General features: G+C 43.7%; 1 protein-coding gene across 1 annotated transcript in view; it reads left to right on the forward strand.

The window, feature by feature from the left end:
• The window catches only part of LOC144496130 (uncharacterized), a 92,727-nt gene that overhangs the window by 61,659 nt on the left and 4,203 nt on the right, over window positions 1-26,865 (forward strand). The window contains exon 7 of the mRNA XM_078217114.1: window positions 19,605-19,707. Within this exon, the coding sequence (XP_078073240.1) occupies window positions 19,605-19,707 (103 nt within the window). The remainder of the gene's footprint in view (window positions 1-19,604; window positions 19,708-26,865) is intronic.

The raw sequence follows: 26,865 nt of genomic DNA on the forward strand, positions 1-26,865 counted from the left end.
AGTGCTCCGAAAACTTGTGGCTTGTGCTACCAAATAAACCTGTTGGACTTTAACCTGGTGTTGTGAGACTTCTTACTGTGCAAACCAGGTCAGTCAAGGCAGCCTTGAGGAGGAGTTCATAGAATGTATCTGCGATAGCTTCCTTGAACAGTATGTAATGGAACCTATGAGGGAGCAAGCTATCCTAGATCTGGTCCTGTGTAATGAGACAGGAAAAATTAATGATCTTACAGTTAGGGATCCTCTCAGAAGGAACGATCACAGTATGGTTGAAGTTAAAATACAGATGGAGTGTGAGAAGGTAAAATCCAATACCAGTGTCTTGTGCTTAAACAAAGGAGACTACAAAGGGATGAGGGAGGCGTTGGCTAAGGTAGACTGGGAGCAAAAGCTTTATGGTGGGACAATTGAGGAACAGTGGAGGACTTTCAAAGTGATTTTTCACAGTGCTCAGCAAAAGTATATACCAGTGATAAGGAAGGACTGTAGAAAAAGAGATAATCAGCCAGGGAAATCTCAGGAAATAAAGGAGGATATCAAATTGAAAGAAAATGCATACAAAGTGGCAAAGATTAGTGGGAAACTAGAGGATTGGGAAATCTTTAAAGGTCAAAGAAAGCCATGAAAAAAGCTATAAAGAAAAGTAAGATGGATTATGAGAGTAAATTAGCTCAGAATATAAAAACAGATAGCAAAGGTTTTTACAAATATACAAAACAAAAAAGAGTGGCTAACGTAAACATTGGTCCTTTAGAGGATGAAAAGGGATATGTAATAACTGGAAATGAGAAAATGGCTGAGGCATTGAACTGGTATTTTGTGTCAGTCTTCACAGTGGAAGACACAAATAATGTGCCAAAAATTGATGACAGGAAGGCTTTGGAAGATGAGGACCCAGAAACTATCATTATCACAAAAGAGGTAGTGTTGGGCAAGTTAATGGGGCTAAAGGTAGACAAGTCTCCTGGCCCTGATGGAATGCATCCCAGGGTACTAAAAGAGATGGCGGGAGAAATAGCAAATGCACTAGTGATAATTTACCAAAATTCGCTGGACTCTGGAGTGGTTCCTGCAGATTGAAGAACAGCAAATGTGACGCCACTGTTTAAAAAAGGCAGGTAACTACAGGCCGGTTAGCTTAACTTCTGTAGTAGCGAAAATGCTTGACTCTATCATCAAGGAAGAAATAGAAAGACATCTGGATATAAATTGTCCTGCTGGTAAGATGCAGCATGGGTTCATGAAGGGCAGGTCATGTTTGACTAATTTGGTGGAATTCTTTGAGAACATTACATGCGCAGTGGACAATGGGGAACCTGTAGATGTGGTGTATCTGGATTTCCAGAAGCCATTTGACAAGGTGCCGCATCAAAGACTGCTGCCTAAGATAAAGGTGCACGGTGTTACGGGTAATGTATTAGCATGGATAGAGGATCGGTTAACTAACAGAAAGCAAAGAGTGGGGGTGAATGGGTGTTTTTCTGGTTGGCGATCAGTCCTAGTGGTGTGCGTCAGGGATCAGTGTTGGGACCGCAATTGTTTACAATTTACATAGATCATTTGGAGTTGGGGACCAAGTGTGTCAAAATTCGCAGATGACACTAAGATGAGTGGTAGAGCAAAGTGTGCAGAAGGTGCTGAAAGTCTGCAAAGGGATATAGATAGTCTAAGTGAGTGGGCAAGGGTCCGGCAGATGGAGTACAATGTTGGTAAATATGAGGTCATCCATTTTGGTAGGAATAACAGCAAACGGGGCGGCACGGTAGCACAGTGGTTAGCACTGCTGCTTCACATCTCCAGGGACCTGGGTTCGATTCCCGGCTTGGGTCACTGTCTGTGTGGAGTTTGCACATTCTCCTCGCGTCTGCGTGGGTTTCCTCCGGCTGCTCTGGTTTCCTCCCACAGTCCAAAGATGTGCGGGTTAGGTTGATTGGCCATGCTAAAAATTGCCCTTAGTGTCCTGAGATGCGTAGGTTGGAGGGATTAGTGGGTAAATATGTAGGGATATGGGGGTAGGGCCTGGGTGGGATTGTGGTTGGTGCAGACTCGATGGGCCGAATGGCTTCTTTCTGGACTGTAGGGTTTCTATGATTATTTAAATGCTAAAAAATTGCAGCATGCTGCCTTGCAAAGGGACCAGGGTGTCCTTGTGCAAAAATCACAAGGAGTTGGTTTGCAGACGCAGCAGGTAACTAAGCAGGCAAATGGAATTTTGTCCTTCATTGCTAGAGGGATGGAGTTCAAAAACAGCGAGGTTATATTGCAACTGTATAGGGTGCTGGTGAGGCCACGCCTGGAGTCTGTGTACAGTTTTGGTCTCCTTACTTGAGAAAGGACATACTGGCACTGGAGGGGGTGCAGAGGAGATTCACTAGGTTGATTCTTGGAGTTGAGAGGGTTGGCTTATGAGGACAGGCTGAGTAGACTGGGGCTATACTCATTGGAATTCAGAAGAATGAGGGGAGATTTTATAGAAACATATAAGATTATGAAGTCAATAGATAAGATAGAAGCAGGGAAGTCTTTCCACTGACGGGTGAAACTAGAACTAGGGGGCATGGCCTCAAATTAAGTGGGGAGCAGATTTAGGACTGAGTTGAGGAGGAACTTCTTCACACAAAGGGTTGTGAATCTGTGGAATTCCCTGCCCAGCGAAACAGTTGAGGCTACCTCATTAAGTGGTTTTAAGGCAAGGATAGATAAATTTTTGAACAGTAAAGGAATTAAGGGTTATGGCGAGCGGGCGGGTAAGTGGAGCTGAGTCCACGAAAAGATCAGCCATGATCTTATTGAATGGCGGAGCAGGCTCGAGGGGCCAGATGGCCTATTCCTGCTCCCAGTTCTTATGTTCTTATTGCACGCATGTGCATGGAAGTGAGAGATTGGACGCGCATGTGTACGTGTGTATGTGGGAGATTGCGAGCAAGCACACGTTTGTGTAGGAGTGAGAGGGTGTGTGTGTGAGTGAGAGATTGTGTGCAACTGTATGTGGGAGTGAAAGGTTGAGCACATGCATGTATGTGTGGGAGTGAGAATGTGTGTATGTGTGTGATTGTGACTGTGTGTGTGGGAATGAGAGATTGCGAGTGCACGCGCGTAAGTGTGGGAGTGAGAGATTGCGAGTGCGCATGCATGTGTGGGAGTGAGATTGCACATGTATGGGAGTGAAAGATTGCGCGTATGTAGGTGAGTGAGTGAAAGATTGAGCGCGCGTGTGTGTGAATGTGTGTGTGGGAGTGAGAGATTGCATGCGTGTGTGTGTGTGGGAGTGAGATTGTGTGCGCACGTGTACATGTATGTGTGGGAGTGAGAGATTGTGTGCACACGTGTGTGTGTGTGTGGGAGTGAGAGGTTGCGAGCACACGTGTGTGTGTGTGTGTGGGAGTGAGAGATTGCGAGTGCGCATGCATGTGTGGGAATGAGATTGCACATATGTGGGTGAGGGATTGAAAGATTGAGCGCGTGTGCATGTTGAGTGTGGAAGTGAGAGATTGTGTGCGGTGCGCGTGTGTGTGGGAATGAGAGATTGTGTGTGTGGGAGTGAGAGATTATGAGCGCGCGCGTGCGTGTGGGAGTGAAAGATTGTGTGCGTGCACCTGTGTGTGTGTGGGACTGAGAGATTGTGAGCACACGCGCGCTGGGACTGAGATTGCGTACGTGTGTGTGTGGGAATGAGAGATTGCGAGTGTGCGTGTGTGTGTGTGGGAGTGAGAGATTGTGTGTGTGCACGCGCTTGTGTGTGAGAGTGAGAGATTGCGAGTGCGCACGTGTGCGTGGGACTGAGCGATTGCGAGTGCACACGCGTGTGTGTGAGAGTGAGAGATTGCGAGTGCGCACGTGTGCGTGGGACTGAGCGATTGCGAGTGCACACGCATGTGTGTGAGAGTGAGAGATTGCGAGTGCGTGTGTGGGTGTGAGATTGTGAGTGTGCGTGTGTATGGGAGTGAGATTGCGCATGTGTGGGTGTGGAAGTGAGAGAGTGCCTGCGCACGCGTGTCTGTGTCCTCTACCCCCAGTCGCAGGTTTCTCACTCACCCGCCCCACCACACACCAACACATACTCTCACGCACTCAGATGGTGGCTGAAGGTGAATGAGTGCGCACCCTGAGACTGCGAGTGTGCCTGGCACACACACTCCGACCCCCTCATGCTCTGGTCATTTTTATTCATTAGTTATTTTTAAACTTAACCATTTATTTTTTTGACACTGCTTTATTTTTGCTCAACAAGGTCTTTACTTAATATCACAACTTTTCTTTCAAGTTCAGTTTAATGTTGTGCCAAACCTTATCTTTCCAAAACTTGCTCATCAGCCCCTGAAGCAAGAAGAAAATGGAAATCTGCTCCCCGCGCAACACCGCCCCCCCCCCCCCCCCCCGCCCCACCCCAAGCCTGATCTAGAATAAGTAAGAGTAGAAATGAACCAAAAAAGTGCAACATCTAATTTGTGTGCAAGGTAAAGGGAACAGTAGTGCAGTAGGTGGAAATGACAGAAAATTCCATAAATAACATGAGTGCATTGTTATGCATTTACAAGCACTTACACACAAACTGGATGTGCTTCTTATCACAATTAAAATCTAACTGGAAAATTTAAAAAATACACAGATACCCAATACAATGGATATCAAACCATTTTTATGATCAGAAACACTCACTTTTCACGTGAAAATTGGATATTCTTAATTGAAAAATCGATCCTTGACGTCTGCAGAAGAGCAGCCTCCTTCCACTCCAAACAGAAGTTAACTGATTGGCCTTCATTTGCTACTGATTTTTCAGAATATATCTGGATCAGAGAGGATGGAATGAGTTAACTAGATTGGTTTGTAGTTATGGGCCTTAAAGCTGCTGTTTTCAGTAGCAAGATTCTGTGGACAGTTTGATTTATTAAATAGAGAGCTGCTCCTGAATTTGGTCCTGATAACTATGTTGTTGAAAGGCCAATCAAATAAAGTAGGCTTGTCCAACTTTTTCTGTGGTTATGATTTATTTTCTCATCATTAATGCCTCTTCATATAGTACTGGATAAAAATGTTTCCATTTCTTGTTCATAAGTTATTTTCTTCCTTTTGTCAAAAATATTCTTCCCTCAAACATCTGTGTGACAGCTGCTTACAGACCAGCTGAATTATCATTTGCAGTCTACTGTTTTTGCATTTTACGTGGAGTTGAATTAGGCTCCAGCTGGCTCTTGTTTCCGAAAAGGGGCTTTCCTGTTGCATTGAACAGTCAAATCTAGCTTACTAGCCTATGATTTAAATTATCTGTGTAAATTTCTTCTCTATTTGAACTTGCTTCCACATGTGACAAAGATTTTAGCTTGAAAGGGATGTTTGTTGGCGGGGGAGATTCCAACATACTAAGAAATATTAGCTAGTTACAAGGACTTGTCAACAATTTCTCCTTCAAATAAATTCACTGGGAGCCTTCTCTCCTGGAGACAATCCCAAAGTCTTAATGCAATGTAGTCTTTGAATCCTCTCAGAATAAGTTTAATTTAGTTTTAGTAAGCATATCCTTGAAAGACCATGCAACTGTTTATATGTTGATTTTACCATGCTAATGAAATTTGCTGATCCTTGTTTCACTCTCTACAAGAGAAAATGTGTTTGCTCATTTTCTTATCTCTGAACAAGAGGTTATTCAGTTAGATCTCATTTTATTATGCCCTCTTAAATAGAAAAAAACTTTTTCAGTAAAACGTCATTTCACAAAGGATATTGCATTCTATTTGGTGGTTGTTATTACAAGAGATGAAATGCAGCTGCAGAGGTCACTGAGCATGCCTCCTCAAACAGCCCTGAACCAACCAGTTAAATCAAATAAGGACATGGCTCTTTTTAAACACGATCTTCCAGTTTTTGGGTCAAAAAAATAGTTTCCTATGTTAATCTTTGCCGTAACATTCAGTACCCACTGTACTTACTTAGGTACCAAAAGAAACTTGAGGGGGGGGGGGAGGATTCTCCAGGTTTGCTGGCTCCCGGCAAGTGTCATGATGGCCCAAAGAATCAGGAGTCAGCAGAAAAAATGTTCTGCGCCGGTTTCCAAACCTGTTGCGAGACTCCCAGGCCACACTGCCCGATACATATTCAAATTCAGTACTTTCAATACAATTAACGGGCTTGAAGCTCGATTCAAATAGCCCTCACTATTCACCTGCCTCCCCAACGGGATCTGGACTGGGTGGGCTTTTGTACATTGTCCTCAGAAGCGTGGACCTGATGTGTTGGACCCCAAGAGTTGAGGAAGCACCACCAACCCCTCAACAATGAGAGGCATCTTTCCCTCCACACCACACAGGCATGAGATTTATCTGACCCCTCACTCAGGCCCCCTTCCCCCCCACCCCCCAGACCTTCAGTTCAGCCTCTCTTCAGGCCACACCCCTTGGCAATACCAACAATGCACTGCCCCGACATCCTGGCACTGACATGTTGGCCTGGCACCTGATCCAGTGGCCATTTGTCCCTCTGCTGCTGTCAGGATACAGAGAAGGGGTCCGTCAGTGGTCAAGAGGGTTGGGTGGGCTCGGGCTGGGGACAAGGTGTTGACCTGATTACTCTCCACTGGGATGGGGATGTCGTGGCTGGACTGCCCCTTCTAGCCTCGACAGATCTGAAGATCCCCCAGGCAGCCCTATGATCAATATCTAAATTCCTACCTGTCTGTCAGCTGTGCAAATTCTGAAGTGAGCAGGTCACTTTTACCTCCATGGCCCCCGGTCACCTGGCAGGATTTTGAATCATTGAAGCACTCCGTTCTGCAGCAGAGATTTTCCTTTCTCCCGGTCAGAAGCTGCAGGTGAGAGCAGATCCCCTTGAAGTCCTTTGACAGAGGGGAGATGTCAATCTGCCCAGCTGGGGACTCAACCCCAATGTATGCACACAACTTTGATTTGAAGTTGCTGAGGCTTCCCAGTAGGCTGAAATTGTTGAAAACCTTTCCATTGCACGTGAAGTCTGTGATCTGTAACAAATTCAATGTGCAGTGCTTCGTAAAAGATTCAGCTGCCAGCTCAGTGGATTTCTATCACCTCCAGCCACCTGTGTTTGTTTTTATTTCCATTCCTGGGTGATTGTAGCTCAAGGACCCCACCTATTGATCCTGACCGCAATATTGACAGAGGTAATCCTGATTGGCAGTCTATGGTTTCACTCCCTCTTTTGTAAACCACTTCAAAGAGGAGGTTAACATGACCTGGCCAATTCAGAATTTTCACAGCTGACAGGCAGGAATGCAGAAATTGGTCCACAGGGCTGCCTGAAATCACTATGCCAAGGGTGATCTTCAGGTCTGCCAGGGCTAGAAGGGGCATTCCAGCCATGACACACCCATCCCAGTGGCGAGTGGCAGGGTCAACACCCAGCCTGAGGCCACCCAATCCCCAGGATCCTTGAAGGAACGTTCTTCTGCAACCTGACAGCAGCGGAGGGGCAAATGGCCACTGGACGTACTTCCTCGAGCCCCCATGAGGCCCAAGGTGCCAGACCAGTGTGCCAGTGCCAGGATGCCAAGGGATAGTGCACTATAGGGACTGCCAGGGTGCGTGGCCCGAAGGAGCCTGAGTGGGGGATCTGAGGAGCAAGGGGATTGAATGGGGGATCTGAGGGGGACAGGCAGCTGAGGGGAAAGGGGAACTGAGTCATGGGGGTCGGGCCGGGTCACCCTCATACCTGCGTAATGTGGGGGTTGATTATCTGTTATTTGTGTGTGGGGAGAGGAAGAATGCCCCTCTTTGGTGAGAGATTGGTGATGCTCTTTGATCAGTGTGGGGCCACCATTATGTTTTTGGTTGGGGGGAGGTGTGGGGGGGACCTGTCTCCGAGTGCGGAGATGGAGTTGTCATTTAAAAATGGCGGCCCGGTCTCGGAACAGCGGGTCTAACTGGCGGGCTGCCCACTATGCATAAATTACCATCTGCTAACCTGGGAAACCCTCCAGGTTTCCCACTGGCGTGGGGCACTTAATCCCAATTCGGGAGAATCGCGGCTTTAAATTGGGATATATGCCCATTTCAACAAAGCCAAAGGACAGATATTTCCCATGCTGATATTTATCATGTCAGATTATATGCGGTCTTTCAATTGTGTTATATCATTGTAAAGCTTAGCCCTCTTCTGGTCATCAATTCAGCTCTCAACAGGTTTGTCCTGATGGAGCTTCCACACTCAGGCCTGCAGCTTAAATGCAGGTCAGGTCACAGTCACGTCATCAGACCCAGATCTGCATTTTTAAGCAAGACTGCGAAGGTTTGGTTCAGCTGTTTTGTTAGCTTGACTAGAATCAGAAACTAAGTCCCTGCTATCATCCTGATTGTCGGCGTGATTTAGAATCGGGGCCAGTGATGCCCTCATCTTCCTGATGAAGGAGCAATGCTCCAAAAGCTCATTATTCCAAATAAATCTGTTGGACTTTAACCTGGTGTTGTGAGACTTTTTACATGTGTTCATCTTGTCAAATTAATTTTTTTAAAATCATTTTGTTCAAATGGGAAAGCTGCCTTTGGGAGTTCAGCCGACACGACAGGTTTTTAAAAATCATTCACATGATGTGGGCGTCACTGGCTAGGCTAGCATTTGCTGCCCATTCCTGAGCGTCCTTGCGACGGTGCAGTGAGCTGCCTTCATGAGCTGTTGCAGGTGGTCTAGGTACACTCACAGCGCTGTTAAGAAAAGAGTTACAGAAATTTGGAACGACGATATATTTCCAAATCAATGTTGTGTGACTTGGAGGGGGATTTACAGGTGGTGGTGTTTCCATGCATCTGCTGCCCATGTCCTTCCAGGTGGTAGAGGTCACAGTTTTTGGAAAGTGCTGTTGAAAGAGCCTTGGTGAGTTGCTGCAGTACATCTTGTAGATTGTACACACTGCTGCCACTGTGCAACTGTGCTGGGATGAGTGAATGTCTAAGATGGTGGATGGGGTATCAATCAAGCGGGCTGCTTTGCCCAGGATGATGTCGAGCTTCTTGAATGTTATTGGAGCTGCAGTCATCCAGGCAAATGGAAAATATTTCATCACACTCCTGACTTGTGCCGTGTAGACAATGGATAGGGGTTGGGGAGTCAGAAGATGAGATACTCTCTCCCAGCCTCTGACCTGCTCTTGGATCCACCATATTTAGTTCAGTTCAGTTTTTAGCTAATGGGAGCCCCCAAAGTGTTGATAGGGGATACAGCGATGATAATAACATTGAATGTCAAGAGGAGATGGTTTGATTCTGTCTTGTTGGTGATGGTCCGATACTTGGTTGGCATGAATGTTGCTTGCCACTTATCAGCCCAAGCCTGAATATTGTCCAGGTCTGGCTGCAAATGGACATGGACTACTTCAGTATCTGAAGGATTGCGGATGATACTGAACATTGTGCAATCGTCAGCAAAAATCTCACTTCCTCTGATCTTGCGATGGAGGAAGGTCATTGATAAAGGAACTGAAGATGGTTGAGCCTAGGACACCACCCTGAGGAACCATTCCTTGGATTGCAACGGGATCTTGATCAATCAATGGGCTGACGAATGGCAGATGGAGTTTAATTTAGATAAATGTGAGGTGATGCATTTTGGTAGATTGAACCAGAGCAGGACTTACTCAGTTAATGGTAGGGCGTTGGGGGAGAGTTATAGAACAAAGAGATCTAGGGGAACAGGTTCATAGCTCCTTGAAACTGGAGTCACAAGTGGATAGAGTGGTGAAGAAGGCATTCAGCACGCTTGCTTTCATTGGTGAGAACATTGAATACAGGAGTTGGGACGTCTTGTTGAAGTTGTACAAGACATTGGTAAGGCCACACTTGGAACACTGTACAGTTCTGGTCACCCTATTATAGAAAGGATATTATTAAACAAGAAAGAGTGCAGAAAAGATTTACTCGGATGCTACCGGGGACTTGATGGTTTGAGTTATAAGGAGAGGCTGGATAGACTGGGACTTTTTTCTCTGGAGTGTAGGAGGCTTAGGGGTGATCTTATAGAGGTCTATAAAATAATGAGGGGCATAGATTAGCTAGATAGTCAATATCTTTTCCCAAAGGTAGGGGAGTCTAAAACTGGAGGGCATAGACTTAAGGTGAGAGGGGAGGGATACAAAAGTGTCCAGAGGGGCAATTTTTTCACACACAAGGTGGTGAGTGTCTGGAACAAGCTGCCAGAGGTAGTAGAGACAGGTACAATTTGGTCTTTTAAAAAGCGTTTTGACAGTTACATGGGTAAGGTGGAAACAGAGGGACATGGGCCAAACGCGGGCAATTGGGACTAGCTTAGGGGTTAAAAAAAGGGGCGGCATGAACAAGTTGACCCAAAGGGCCTGTTTCCATGCTGTAAACCTCTAAGACTCTAACTCCTGCAGCAATGTCCTGGGACTAAGATGATTGATATCCAACAACCACAACCATCTGCCTCTGTACCAGGTACTCCAAGTTTGCTCGGGCTCCTGTCGAACACTCTGTTGAACGCTGCCTTGATGTCAAAGGCAGTCACTTTCACCCCATTCCTTGAATTCAGCTCTTTTGTCATGTTTGGATCAAGAATGTAATAAAAACAGATGCTGAGTGGTCTGGCATAACCTAAACCTTGCCTCAGTGAGCAGGTTATTGCTGAGTGAGTGACATTTGATAGCACTGTCAATTATACTTTCCATCACTTTGCTGATGATTAAGAGTAGACTGATGGGGTGGTAATTGGCTGGGTTGGATTTGTCCGTCCTTTTGTGGACATGACATAGCTGGACAATTTTCCACATTGCTGGGTAGATGCCAGTGTTGTAGCTGGACTGGAGCAGCTTGGCTAGGGGTGCAGCGAGTTCTGGTGCACAAGCATTCAGTGACATTGCTGGAATGCTGTCAGGCCCCATAGCCTTTGCAATATTCAATGCCGTCAGTCATTTCTTAATATTGTTTGGAGTGATACCACTCAATTAATATTAATGAGAACCAAGACCCAATTTAGAGCTCCTTCTAATTCAGCAAGCAATAAGCCTGTATCATACAAGATGGGCAGGAACATGGCAAATTAAATTTAATGAGAAGTATGAAGTAGCATATTTTGGTAGGAAGAACCAAGAAAGACCCATAGAAAACAAAGGACTCAATTCTAAAGGAGGTCAGGTCCAGAGGGACACAAATCTTTGAAGATTGCAAGATGGGCTGAGAAAGTGGTTTAAAAAGCATATCCTGAACTTCATACCAAGAGAGTGCAAAATGAAGAAAGTTATAATGAATGTCTATAACTCTGTTCAGGCATAAATCAGAGTATTGCATCCAGTTCTGGAAAGCACACTTTTGGTAAGGTGTGAAAACTTTAGAAAGGTGCAGTTAAGATTTATGCGAAAGGTTGTAGGGATGAGAGACTTCAGATAAGCAGATTGAGAAGCTTGGGTTGTTCTCCTTAAAAAAGAGAAGGTTGAGAGGAGTTTGGATAAAAGTGTTCAAAATCATGAGGGGTCCAGACAGAGTAGATAAGGAGAAACTTTGTTGAGAAGAGTTGAGAAACAAGAGACACAGATTTAAAGTGATTGGCAAAAGAACCATTAGCAACACGAGGAAAAACTTTTTCGTGCAGTGAGGTTAGGATTTTGAATTAACTGTGATGGAGGCAGATACAATTTGGGCTTTTAAAAGGGAATTGAATAATCATCTAATAAAAGTCTGGAGGGCTACACGGAAAGGGCAGGTGAATGCAAAAAGCCAACATGGACATGATGGGCCAAATAGCCTCCACTGTGCTCTAATCATTCTATGATTCATTCACTGCATGTCTGCATTACATTAATAATGACACTGCCTCAAAATGAATAAATCAGACCCTATTGTAACTTTCTGAATGAATGCATTTTGAGTAAAACTCTTGCCCATTATGTGTGCTGCCAGGCAACCTTAGTATGCCAATGGCCACATGAACTCACCAAGTAGATAACCTTCTGATTCATGTATGGGGTGCTTCTTTATAAAGTAGTGCAGGAATAACTGATCGTATGCAAATTGGTCTTCGTTTGGAAAAACCCAAGTTCTCAGCCTTGAAAAATCTAATGTACGAGCCAAATCTGGCAAACAATTTATTGGTGAACCACAAAGCATGAGACCATAATTGAGCAGTTGATGTTAACTGTACCTTTTGGGCTCCTGCAAAGCCCCCTCCTAAGGCAAAACATTTCAATACTGTTGTCACCTTGACTGACGCTGACAGCAGCATAACAGACCTGGAATATAGCTCAAAATCTATTTGAAAAAGATGACATAACTTCCATGCTATCTGTCTGCTTGAACCCCAGCTTCCAAAGGTAATGTCCTACAGTAAGATCCATATACATTCTACAGGAACAATAAATCTAGGCAATAAGGGAACATCAAGTAGGGACCGGCCTCCAACTGTGATCACTGGCACCAACATTCAGACGAGTGTCCCATTCATTATCCTCTTCTTTCTCTTCATTAATCAAGTAATGCAAAGGGATCTTCAGCTGAACTGACCGTGTATCTGTTATTTAACAACAATGTGATTGTCTTTCAAACCTCGGAGCTCACTTTTAATGGAGAAAGATGACACTTGACATGTGACCCATCAAGGAAGGCTAGTTACTAACACTAAAGATGTCATTTTAAGTGCAATGTCTCTTTGGGGATTAGTGCAGCTCAACAGAACCAGGACATTTTGGGACAGCAGAGTGGAGGCAGAAAGCCATCATACAGGCTTCCCATTTTATCTCTGCACTGAAAACTGGGGAACTTTTAAGGACTTAGGAGAGGACTATCTGGGCCAATATTAGCAATATGAATGCCTGTCTAATCCAACCATTTTGATCATCTTGTGCTTTAAGGGAAATCATCACTATGTTGTCTTGTTAAGAACAACATAATAGGTAACTTGGGCAGACAATGCTACAAATGAATGAAAACTTCAAGAGAATATTTCTAAGTGCAAAATATCTGTTATCTATGACTTTTCTAGTCATGTACAGCATCGATAGTTGCTAATCAATACCAACATAAGCTGTAATATCCTATAAACTGCTGCAGGAAAGAAGATTGTTGCCACTTTCCCTACCTCATTTAGAAACAGCAACAATAACATGCTCAATACTTTTTTGTCTAATTGAACCACCAATACTAGTTGGTAAGCACTTTTTTTAACTTTGTATATATATATATAGAGAGAGAGAGAGAGCTAGAAAGAGAGCTGTCAGTGCTTATTATTCTAGAATAGTTATTACTTAATGTCATTTAATTCTCAGCTTCTCAGTATGGGTTACAAAAACTTCTAAACTAAATTCTACAATGTTCGGAAACATGGCTGAGTGATAAAGCACATTTTTTCCATATAGACATTGATACTCTATTACCAGAAGAATTTTTTTTCATGGAGCTGTTTCTAATACAAATGTACTTATTAAAAATGATAGCTCAGGGCTGAATCTGGCTAAGTAAAACAGCATTTGTCTTGATATTTTTGGCAGGAAGCCAGAAAAAATGTTCTGGGCCTCTGTTTTTTTGGTATGCTAACAATCACTGTACAGTTTTTATTTACACACTAGTTCACTGGCCTTAGCAACTTCCAAAATGCAGAGATATTACCATCTGCTGTATCTCAGCCAAACTAAAGCGTGCTCCGAAAGGAAGTGTTTCTGTGTATTTTATTGCATTAACATTTTTTAACTGCCTTCAGCACTTTGGGCTTTTTAGTGTCGCAATAAGTTGCAATCAATATGTTGTCTGACGGTTAAACCATTCACTTTAAAATATTACATGGTATTAAGCAGCACTAATTCTTTGAAAATTGTAATGCACATATTATAATTATACATGTAGTTTTGTAATTTTTCAAATAGCTATAATCATTTTTCAATATCTATACATTGCATGTACTAATAGTAATTAAATCTTTTTGAAACTTAAGGATTTAGGACAAAACAAAGTAGAAAACTTCACTTGGGCCATCAAGTTAATTCCTTGTCCAAACCAATTTGTCCAATTATATAGAGTGACCTCCGATCTACTGAGAGAAGTGACTAAACACAGATTCAATTCCTAAGCAGTCTGTTAAACTTCTTCCTGCCCATTATGTGATTTTTTTTTAGTTCTAGAATGTAAGTAGAATATTATTACCTTAATTATTTGATCCTCTTTTCCATAATGATGTATTTTGATCCTGGCAGTGCAGGTATCATAACCTACTGTATTTGTTCATCTATCCGCTCTTCTCCTTATAACTTCCCGATGTAAGCATAGAAATACTTATAGCCAATTTGAAATGTGTTACTAAACAGCTCTGATGCACTTTAAGGGAAAAATATCTCCAAACTTCTAATTAACTTAAGATTGCTGGTTTTGTACTTTTCTCCACTAGTTCTGTGACAAGTTAAAGTTAAGCATTCTGCTATATTTGTATTATGTACACCCTTTCACATTAAAAAGCCAAATCTCAATTTACCTTTTGCAGAGGGACCTGTCAATTCTGCATAAAGCCCTGTGTATCATGCAATAGTCTTAACAAGTCACCTCTGAACTCTGTTTTATGCATCAAAGTCAATTTTGTAAGAATGTCCAATATTTTGAACAATATACGAAATATAAATTTACCAATGAGTCATACAGAATTCTTGCCTGCAAGAGTCACCATGGTACTTCTTTTTTAAGATAGCCACGCTTCAATGAATCCATGTGTAATCAATTTTTTCTCCTATTGACTCCATTTCGTAAATTGTTTTAGAATCCATGCATCTGTCACTGAGAGGAGAGGCCTGTTGTCTTTTCCAAGGCCACTGATAACGATATTCAGCAAGCTGCTACGAACCATGCAACAGCTCAGTGAAGGCATTTTTCCATTCAGAGCCTCAGCACATTCCTGTGAGCCTATCGCAGAACTAATCAGTGGGGACTGGATACTTTCAGCACAGAGTCAGTAACAATACCCAATGGCTTGGGTAGCTACAAAAAGCAATCAAAAATGCTAATGGAATGTGGGCCTTTATCTCGAGGGGGCTACAATCCAAATGGGAGGAAGTTATGCTCCAGTTGTATGGAGTTTTGAGCAGATCTCATCTGGAGTACTACTTATTTTTCTGGGCACTGCATCCCAGGAAAGATACATTGGGTTTGGAAGGGGTACAACAGATTCAGCAGAATGATATTAAGCAGTTAAGTTGTGAAGACAGGGTAACTTGACTTGTGTTCACTTGTATTTAGAAGGTTGAGGAGTGATCTAATCAGTGTTTACAAGAAGTTGATCAGGCAGCTACAGAGAAACTATTTGATCCAATTGGGGAACCCAGAAGAGGGCATAACCTTAAAATTAGACTTTTTAGGAGTGAAATCATGAAGCGCACACTCACAAAAAGACTAGTGAAATCAACTGCCCAAACCAGTGTTAATAAGAGATCACTAATATTCTTATGACTGAAATTGTGGGCGGCACGGTGGCCTCTCAGCGCCAGGGACCTGGGTTCAATTCCGGTCTCGGGTGACTGTGTGGAGTTTGCACATTCTCCCTTTGTCTGCACGGGTTTCCTCCAGGTGCTCCTGTTTGCTCCCACAATCCAAAGATGTGCGGGTTAGGTTGAATGGCCATGCTAAATTGATCCTTAGTGTCAGAGTATTAGCAAGTTAAAGTTGTGGGGTTACGGGGATAGGGCCTGGGTAAGATTGTTGTCAGTGCAGATGGGCCAAATGGCCTCCTTGTGCATTGTAGGAATTCTATGAATCTATAATAGATTCTTGTTCAGTGCTGGTATCAAGGGATATGGAATAATGGTGGCTAAATGAGGTTGAAATACAAATCAGCCATGATTATTGAATGGTGCTAGAGAGACTGAAATTAGGCAAATTTCTGTACATAAATTGACTATTTCCTACATTAGAGCAGTGACTACAATTCCAAAGTATGTCATTGGCTGTGAAGAGCTTTGCGATGCCTGAGATTGTGAAAGACAGTGTATAAATTCAAATCTTTCTTTGAGGGGCTCAAACGCTTATTTTGGCTTATGGATGCAGATTGTACTTGTGTTGCTACACAAGCCTGTACTGTCAGCACACACCATTATGAGAAATCCCACCCATAGATTTTAATCAGGCCAGAGGCAAGAAGGCTGTGGGCTCCCACCCACCACTCTGCCATCTTTTTAAATGCCCCTTCACCACCAAACTCACCAAGGGGGCGGACATTAAATTCCATCCCCGACAGCATGCCATATCATATTGAATAAATGAAAATGTTTATCAGTAATGCTTCAGTAAGGCTTTTAACTCTTATGTGAGAATAAACGAATGACCAGGGTGAGGTTAGGGCCGGTCAAGGACAGTAGTGGGAACTTGTGTATGGAGTCAGTAGAGATAGGAGAGATGATGAATGAATACTTTTCTTCAGTGTTCACCAAGGAGAGGGGCCATGTTTTTGAGGAAGAGAAGGTGTTACAGGCTAATAGGCTGGAGAAAGTAGATGTTCAGAGGGAGGATGTACTCGTAGTTTTGAATAAACTGAAGGTCGATAAGTCCCCTGGGCCTGATGAAATATATCCTAGGATTCTTTGGGAGGCAAGGGATGAGATTGCAGAGCCTTTGGCTTTGATTTTTGGGTCCTCACTCTCCACGGGGATGGTGCCAGAGGACTGGAGAGTGGCGAATGTTGTTCCTCTGTTTAAAAAAGGGAATAGAAATGACCCTGGTAATTATAGGCCGGTTAGCCTTACTTCGGTGGTTGGTAATTTGATGGAAAAGGTCCTGAAGGATGGGATTTACGACCATTTAGAAAGATGCGGATTAATCCAGGATAGTCAGCACGGATTCGTGAAGGGCAAGTCATGCCTCACAAATATGATAGAATTTTTTGAGGAGGTAACTAAGTGTGTTGATGAAGGTAGGGCAGTTGATGTCATATACATGGATTTTAGTAAGGCGTTTGATAAGGTCCCCTATGGTCGGCTTATGATGAAAGTAAGGAGGTGTGGGATAGAGGGAAAGTTGGCTGATTGGGTAGGTAACTGGCTATCTGATCGAAGACAGAGGGTGGTGGTGGATAGAAAATTTTCAGACTGGAGACAGATTGCTAGCGGAGTGCCACAGGGATCAGTGCTTGGTCCTCTGCTCTTTGTGATTTTTATTAATGACTTAGAGGAGGGGGCTGAAGGGTGGATCAGTAAATTTGCTGATGACACCAAGATTGGTGGAGTAGTGGATGAGGTGGAGGGCTGTTGTAGGCTGCAAAGAGACATAGATAGGATGCAAAGCTGGGCTGAAAAATGGCAGATGGAGTTTAACCCTGATAAATGTGAGGTGATTCATTTTGGTAGGACAAATTTAAATGTGGATTACAGGGTCAAAGGTAGGGTTCTGAAGACTGTGGAGGAACAGAGAGATCTTGGGGTCCATGTCCACAGATCTCTGAAGGTTGCCACTCAAGTGGATAGAGAAGGCCTATAGTGTGTTCGCTTTTATCAACAGAGGGTTGGAGTTTAAGAGCCGTGGGGTTATGCTGCAACTGTACAGGACCTTGGTGAGACCACATTTGGAATATTGTGTGCAGTTCTGGTCACCTCACTATAAGAAGGATGTGGAAGCGCTGGAAAGAGTGCAAAGGAGATTTACCAGGATGCTGCCTGGTTTGGAGGGTAGGTCTTATGAGGAAAGGTTGAGGGAGCTAGGGCTGTTCTCTCTGGAGCGGAGGAGGTTGAGGGGAGACTTAATAGAGGTTTATAAAATGATGAAGGGGATAGATAGAGTGAACGTTCAAAGACTATTTCCTCGGGTGGATGGAGCTATTACAAGGGGGCATAATTATAGGGTTTATGGTGGGAGATACAGGAAGGATGTCCGAGGTAGGTTCTTTACGCAGAGAGTGGTTGGGGTGTGGAATGGACTGCCTGTAGTGATAGTGGAGTCAGACACTTTGGGAACATTTAAGCGGTTATTGGATCGGCACATGGAGCACATCAGGATGATAGGGAGTGGAATAGCTTGATCTTGGTTTCAGATAAAGCTCGGCATAACATCGTGGGCCAAAGGGCTTGTTCTGTGCTGTACTGTTCTATAAGATAATTTAGCCAGTTTGTGAGGTTAGCTGGTGATTCATCCATGCCTGAAGAGATTCATTTTAAAGCTATGATCTTGCAGGTGAAGTAATAATCACCACCTGCCAGTCTTTGGCAAAGGCTGATCTGCAGTGCCAGATCATGGGTCAGTCCAAATTTTTGAATTGTAATTCCTGTCCATAATTTCATTAAGCCTATTCCTTGACTTAATTTTGAAGTATATTTGGAAACCTCAGAGGATATCCTCTTCGCTTTGAGTGGTGGAATTTCAAAACCAGAAAACACTGTGAATAATGAAGCAACGTATTTGCAAAGGGATAAAAAGCCGAAACAGTAAAAATGGAGGACAAACCCAACAATATTATCTAACGCTATGAGTAAAAAGCAACAAAAGTGAAATAAAAGTGCAAAAACAAGTACATAATGAAGAACAGAGACTACTTAATCATTTTCACCTTGTTCCCTTCCACTTCATACATTCAGCCACACATCCTCCTGTCTGGAACCTCCTGCGTAGCTCAAACTACGTAGCTACCTGCTTTAATGCTTTCAAAGCCCTCCTCTTCAACAGTGCTTGTTATCCTGTATCCCAACTGTCACAATTTTCATTTCTCCACTTTTGTTGATGCCCTGTTTATTTTTCTTTTCAATGTAAAGAACTTGAAAATGTCTTACTATACATTAGGGACATTATATTGCTGTTGCTAACATTTTGTTAACTTGGTTAAATTAAGCATAACACCCAAGATAAGAAGATAACATTAAGTGATCTAGGTAAGACATCTGTTTAATATTCCTAAAGCAAAATACTGCAAATGCTGGAAATCTTTAAAAATAGCAAGTGCTGGAAATGCTCAGCGGGTATGGCAGCATCTGTGCAGAGACAAACAAAATGAACATGTTCTGATTGACCGGAAGCTCTCAGGAGCTGACCCACTGGGGGCTTGATCTCATGGGAGCCTGACACTGGCCAGTGAAGTGCCTGGCGGGCACTGATTTGAATCCAGCCTCTCCCTCAGAAGTGACAAGTTGTTCCTGCTGCTTCTCCAACTTGTGCTGGGGGAGGGACACATCACTGGAACAAATTCCAGCCAATTCGTTCTCCTCTTCTCTCAACAGATGCTGTCAGGCCTGCTGAGTATTTTCAGCATATTCTGCTTTTCCTTCTGTTTAATATTGTCCACATCGGAAACTGAAAATCTTTTAACGGTTTTCAAATTTCCCAACATACAAAGGCACTGTTTTACTCCTGTAAGGACTAATTGAGAACAGCAGCCTCTGTTTGTCTTAATCACTCAACAGTTACATTAGTCAAGTCTGCAGAGAAAAGAAAATTCTGTGCTCCACCCTCCCTGTAGAAAATGAAGTGATGATAAATAACAAGCTAAGAGATGATTTCTGTAACCGGTAAGAAACCTGATAGCCTGCAGGAGGCAGTTTTGCTGCCAGTCCTTGTCTGTAGAGCTGGCAGTAAATCACATTTTCAAAAACATTCTTTCCAGACAAATTTGAAGGAAACAAAATCCCCAATGTGCTGTATTCACAAAGGACAGTGAATTGTTTCTTTACCTTTTGCATTTAGGCATGAACAGAAGAGCCATATCGCGGAAAAACTGGCAACTATTGAAGACATGCATAACAGATTGAAGTCCAGTATTCAGTCAATACAGCTGCTGAACCAACAGGTACAATACATTAAAATGTTCAGAGTAAGCATGATAATGGATTGAATTCAGCTATTATTCTGAGCGCCCGTGATAAGTTCCTTTAACTCTTAAAGAACTCGAGGTTTTCTTTTAGCTATTAGAGTTTATAATCCTGTATAATGTAGGATTTAACAAGGCAACTTCAAGTTAGTGACTACCATTTTATTTGTGTGGTGTCTATGATTTGCAAATCTATTAGCATTAACCCAGGAAAACTTGTTTGTAAAACTTGTTTCACGCTTCAACATGTAAATGCCCATTTCATAATTTTTTTCTGTCATGGTGTGTGCAAACCAATGGAGATTACCAAATAGCAATTCCATAAAGGATTCATTGACTGAGTTTTGGGTGTTCTCAAACGCAATGTACGGAAGAGGTGAGTTGGTTGAGTAACAGTCTCCAGACTGCCACTGAGCAGGTTAATCATCAAAGCCAACTTAAAAAACGCATCAGAAAAGGATTCAAAGTCCTTAAAATGACCAATCATTCTGCACTTGAATAGATAGATGAGCCTTGTGAGGTGATGTTAATTGAAATGAAGATAGGTTAATTTGCTCTAATCCTTCCACGTATCCCATGAAAGCTTTGATATCAATCTGAACAAGTGGACAGAACCCCAATTTAACATCACATCCAAATGATGGAATCTCTGACAACCCAGGATTTTCTCAGGATTACACAGGAACATCAGTTTAGGTCCTGCTGTTAGGCTCCAATGCACAGATTTGTAAACCAAAGTCAAGACTATTCCCAGGTAATATCAAGACCACTATCATTTTTTTAATGTTCATGTTAGACATTTTTGCAGGTTCAGTGTTGCTGGTCATTGCCACGAGCAATTCAGACATAGCCTATAATTCGAAATACACTTTTTCTGTCCCATTTCTAGATAAATAATAGCATGACCCAGGAATTATTTCATGTATCACTCAATCTCATGTTACTTCTCCTTTATTTACTGATGGTCGACTGGAAAGACACACTTACCCAACAACTGGTTTTCTTTACATTGCATAAATACATGATGGGTGCACAATTCCACATAGTGGGGGAAATTCTCCCAGAAAAATTCAAAGTGTCGAATTTGTGTAAAAACTGGAGTAAATCCCACTGTTCTTTTCAGTGGGAGTTTCCAAATGAATCTCCACACACTCTGTGCACTGCAGAGTGCATGAGCATGAATCACTCTAAAAACCAGGGGCAGGGCCTATCCCCACTGGAGAGGCCGGCAGCACAGCGCTGAGCAGACCACTGCGCATGCGCTGATCATTGTGCAGATCAGCGCATTGCGTAGTGGCCCCTGTCTGCCGGTCTTCTGATTGCTGGCCAGCCCGATCACTGGCTAGCCCCATGACCCCTACATCGCTGGCTGTGCGACATCCCCCCACCTCCCCACAGCCCGATCGCTGGCCCTCAAACATGCCTGGGCCAGCCTTGACCCCCCGTCCCCAAACCGCCTCAATGTTCCCCCCCCCCCCTTCCCTCGCAGCCCCGGTTCTCCTGATTTCCAAAGCCCCCGCCCCCCCCCCACACCATCCTGATGGCCAGCCCCGATCGCTGACCTCCCTCCCTCTGTAACTGAGCCCAATGCAAGGTGGCAGCAGGACCCCCCAGCCCCGCCCTCTTGGCACTGCCCTATGCCCAGTGAGCAGTGCCAAGATGACCCCTGGGCATTGGCACTTTGCTCCTTGGGCACTGCCAAGGTGGCATTGCCCAGGGGGCACCACCTCCCCGGTGCCCGACCCTCTGTGGGGCCTCGATTGCCCCCCATTCACTCCAGCAGGATGAGACTGCCAGCTTCCTGCAAGTGGGGAGCTTTACTAAACCCTGCTGGAGTGAATCACCCCTGGCACGGTGGGGGAGGAGGCTAGCGGGCTCGGAAACTTCAGTCCCAGACCTGCGAACCACATTACAATCGTATGTTATTGGCCATTTAAATAAATTATACAGCTCCATACCGAAAATCTGGCTGCCAGGGAACGCAGAGGCCGTGGTGCCCAGCGGGGAAGCGCAGGAAACAACCTCCGCTAGAGTTTCCTGGCCTGCCATGCTATTTTTGTAATGCAGCGGGATGGGAGAATTGCCCCCAGTGAGAATACCCCCTTATCTCAAAAATCAAGTGCTAAGGCTCTGAGAGTCAGGTCATGATATTCTCTGCCCATTCTGCATGCAGCATTTATCCTACAGCCACGTAGGACCTTGATTTACATATTAGAACAAGTCCCTTTCCGAATCAGGCAGGTGTGCTGTTTGCCCAGTTGCTGGCCCATCTGAACATTGTATCAGTTGAAGGTCACAGTGGCACTGAACTTATACACCTCAGGATCTTTCCTGGAATCCGCTGGAGATAGCTGCAGGATCTCGCAGTCTCCAGCATATCAATCCATCAAGGTGGTGACCTTTTCACCCTCTGAGAATCCAGCTGACTGACCCCCAATCTTTCCATCTATCTTTACTTCATTTTGACCAGGACCTGCATGAGAGGATAAATCGAAAGAGTGAAAAGTTATGAACTTTCTATTGTGTCATTCCAACTATCCCAAATGTGGAAACCCAGTAGTGGACAAATGAGTACTATGCCTTGTGCGTGATTGATGCATCCTTGTGCCCCTGCATTTATCCACTCACCCTTTTGCCTCCCCATCAGCATTCGAGAGGCTGCCATGCTGCTCTGCAAGCTCTAAGCCCTCCTCATATCCCCTGAGAGTCAAGATGGAAAAAAATAGAACTGCTTGGTCAGTCTTGGCTCCTTCCTTTATGTTATGAACTGTCTTCTCCTGCAAGATGAGCAGAAATCTCCTCCAATTAAATAATGGAAAGACTTAAGTCATTGTTAATTTCAGCCCCACTCCAAACGCTGTTTCCTAACTACTGACACCATCTCTCTCCCTGTCTGAGATTGAACCAATCTGTTCTTAACCTTGGTGTCACATTTGAAATGAGCTTCGCACCTCATCTCTGTGTCATCACTAAGACTATTTCCACCTCTGTAACATCACCTGACTTCATCCCTGCCTCAGCTCATCTGCTGCTGAAACTCTCACTCACTTCTTTGTTACCTCCAGCCTTGACTATTCCAATAGACTCCTGGCTGGTCTCCCACATTCTATCCTTCAGGACATTGAGGACATCCAAAACTCTGCTACCCATGTCTTAACTCACACCAAATCACGTTCCCCTATCATTCCCGTGCTCACTGACTTCAATTGGCTACCCAATCAGGCAATATCTTCATTCTAAAATTCTTACTGTTGTTTTCAGATCTCTCCCTGGCCTTGCCCCTTCCTTTCTCTGGACTCTTCTCTTGCTCCACAATTTTGCAACACATATGCACTCCTCTAATTCTAGCCTCTTGTGTGTCTGCCATTTTAGTCCCTCGTACATTGGTGGCCATGCCTTAGCTGCCTTGGCTGCAGGCTCTGGAATTCCATCCCTCACTTTCTTCATTTAATTTCTGGTATAAAATCTACTTCTTTGACCAAGCCTTTGGTCATCAGTCCTAACATCTGTTTATGTGACTGAACTTTGTTTTATAATGGTCCTGTGAAGCGCTTTGGGATATTTTATTCTGTTAAGGCGCTATATAATTTGAAGTTGCTGTTTTTGTTGTCTGGATGACCACTTCCTCTCCACCAAATGTACCCTCTCATATTCCGGCTGCCTAGAGCAGGCTGGACAGGGGAATGAAAATCAGCGACAGTGCTGGCAATGGATGGTCGCACTTTTTTGCTGCCTGCGTTGCTGGAATTGCCCTTCTGAAATCTCATTGGGAGTTTGCAACATCCACACCTTCCCATCTGTTGCCAGTGCGCACCGTGATCCAAATCCCAGGATTTTATTTGGGGGTTGAATAAAACGTGACTCGAATTGAACCTCACATTCTAAGGGGACTCAACCAATCAGTGTCCAATATTGCTCAGCAAATGAGCCTATCAGCAGGCAATGCAGAACTATTAGGTTCTAATTAGTGCCCCCACAGCCACCAGCCAACACAGGGCCCCCATGCTGGTGGTGTCCTATGCCTCGGCATGGTGTGTTTCACTCTAAGTTCACCTCTGCCGGGCAAACAAGTTAATTATGTTGAGGTCCTTTGAAATCCTTCCCTGTCTCCTGTTCTCTCCGAACCCTTCAGAAGATGCATTGGAGATCCTGGAGGAGTCTTTGTGTTTTAATGACTCGTCGTAGCCAGCTCTCGAGATAACCAAGTCTAACCAGGTTTTCTACAAACACAGAAAGGTGCCATGTTGTCTGGTCATATTTATGTTTTGAAAAAGGCTTTTAAACTCAAAATAAAGTCCTGAAAACAGAAATATACCTTTAAAATAGTTATCCTTAAAATCTGTTATTCACAATTACAGAACTATGGCATACCTTACAGGAAAAAATGGAAAATATATTTTACAGAATTACATTGTGTAAACAAGGGATAAAGAAATATACAGGGAATGAGGAAAAATGGGAAACCCTTGTATCAGCAGTTATTTTTACATGCTAAAGGTGGGTGAATCCCACCTGCGAGGTGCTGCTAGTGCCAGCGGGAATGACTCCAGTTTTTCCATTGGCGGCAGCACTTGGCTTTTTTACTGGTTAGGTTTTATGTGGGGATGCTGTTCTTTATCTCTTTCCTGGTTTTTACAACCATTTGCATTGAATTTAACTATGGAGCTTCTCTGGACTTGCTATCTGTATTCTTTTCATCATTGATGTCTTCAAAGAATGTGCCAGACAAATCTAAGCCCTAATCAGTTGCTGATTCTTCACCTAGATGTGTTTCCTATTCAGTACCCGGACTTAAATCTTTTAAATTCACTCCTTGAGTGAGCGAGTTCGCAATGAACTCTTTCTATGCAGCAACTCACCCCCTTCTTTAATCAAAGTCTATTATTGCTGATACAAGAATGTCATAAAAATATTTTTATGTTCTAGCAAGAATGCTTGATATTCTTCTCTAGTTTGTTCTTTGAACAGCTTAAAATCTCTCAGTTTTTCCTTATTCCACTCTGATCAGATCTTATTTAAATCTTATTGAGCTAGGTTGACAACTTATGTGCTTTGTGTTTTTGCTTTTTCCTCTAAGACCTTAAGGCTGCGATTCTCTGGAAAAAAAGCCAAGTGCTGCCGCCAATGGAAAAACTGGAGTCTTTCCCGCTGGCACTAGCAGCACCTCACAGGTGGGATTCACCCACCTTTAGCATGTAAAAATAACGGGAGGCACGCCGGCCAGCTTGCCTTCACCAAGATCGGGGTGCCATTTTAAAAGGGTACCCCGATTTCCACGTGGAAAGAGAGGCTCCCCTCCCCCCACTTCGGACATGGTGACCCACCCCACTGACAAGGGGTCACCATCCTCTCAGGAAAGAGGGGCATCCTGCCCCCACCACTAAAATAACAGGTGTATGCCCCCCCACCCCCCCAACTACACCACACAGACGTGAGGGTGATCCGACTCTCCGAGTTCTCAGTCATGGTATCTTGATACCTTCTCCAGTTCGTCCTTTGACTATCACTTTGTTATTTGTCCTACTTCCACAGGGTGGGAAATCTTCAATTCTCCCCTGTCTGTAAACAGCCTATATCCTGGAGAATGTTCATCTCCTTTCCTGATTCTTTGGTCATTTCCCCTTTACACATGGCATCCTGATAGGTTTCTGTGCCTTCCTTTTCAGTTGCATAAAGGATTACAATTTGAGTGACTGCGGGTATGAGCTGCATTAGAATACTGCCTGTGACTTTCTTCACATGCCAGCAGTATTCTTTTATATGGCCCACTTTGCCCCTTTCAAAACAGACAGGGCATGGTGCCATTTACATTTCTTCTTTTCAGCGTCGGAGATTGGTTTCCCATTTTTCCTCATTCCCTTTTCTTTAGTATCCATTGCCTCCCCCCTCGGCCTCCCTGTTATCTATTCCCTGCTGACACTAACCATTTGACCTATGTCTGCTGTGATTGAGGTCTGTGAGTCAATGTGTGTGGCAGATGGACTTTAATGTGGGAAAATGTGACTGGCCCACTTTGGCAGGCAGAATAAAAAAGCAGTATACTATTTAAATCGAGAGAGGTTACAGAATGCAGTGGTACAGAGAGATCTGGATGACCTGCTATATGAATCACAAAAAATTAGCATGCAGTACAGCAAATGACTAGGAAGGCAAATGGAATGTTGGCATTTATTGTTAGGGGAATGGAATATAAAAGTAGTTTTACTACAGCTGTACAGAGCCTTGAGACCTCATCTGGAATACTATATGCAGTTTTGGGCTCCTATTTGGAAAAAAATAAGCAGTTCAGAGAAAATTACCTTGACTGATTCCTGGGATGAGGGGCTAATCTTATGCAGAAATTTGGACAGGTATACCCAGTGGAGTTTAGAAGAATGAGAGGTGACCTTATTGAAACATGTGAGATCCTGAGGTGATTTATTAGGGTAGATACCAGGAAGATGTTTCTACTTGTGGGACAGACTAGAACCAGGGGACGTAGTTTAAGAGTAAGAGGCCTACCATTTAAGATGGAGATGAGGAGAAATGTTTTCCCTGAAATGGCCCTTAGTATGTAGAATTCTCTTCCCCAGAAAGCAGTGGAGACTAGATCATTAAATTTATGCAGCATTAGACAGATTTTTGATAGACAAGGGAGTCAAGTGTTATGGGGTACAGAAGATAAAGTGGAGTTGAGACACAATCAGATCAGCTATGATGTTGTTGAATAGTGGAGCAGGCTCAAAGGGCTGAATGGCCTATTCCTACTCCTAAGCCGCATGTTCCTTTGTTCCTAATTCATGATCCTCAGCCTTCATGGCTGCTGCTTTTGCCGAGGTAACTTTTTGTTCCAAAAGGTACATTTTAATATTGTAGGGGAGGCAATTTTTAAACTCCTCTAACGAAACTAGTTCTCTTATCCCACCATACATAGGCTCTGCTTTTAAAGTGCGCACTCATCACTTGAATGCAATCTTGTTGACTCTTTCAAATTCCAGATATGCTTGCATGGGCTTTTTATGGAAATTTCTGAAGAATTGCTGATGGTATGAAGATTGGCAGGATGGTTAACAATGAGAAAGAAAGTCTTAGGTTGCAAGAAGTTGGGCAGAGAAGTGGCAGATGGAATTTAACCCTGAAAAGTGTGAGGTGATGTAC

Source organism: Mustelus asterias, chromosome 7 (assembly GCF_964213995.1).
Source record: "Mustelus asterias chromosome 7, sMusAst1.hap1.1, whole genome shotgun sequence".
NCBI classification, from domain to species: domain Eukaryota; kingdom Metazoa; phylum Chordata; class Chondrichthyes; order Carcharhiniformes; family Triakidae; genus Mustelus; species Mustelus asterias.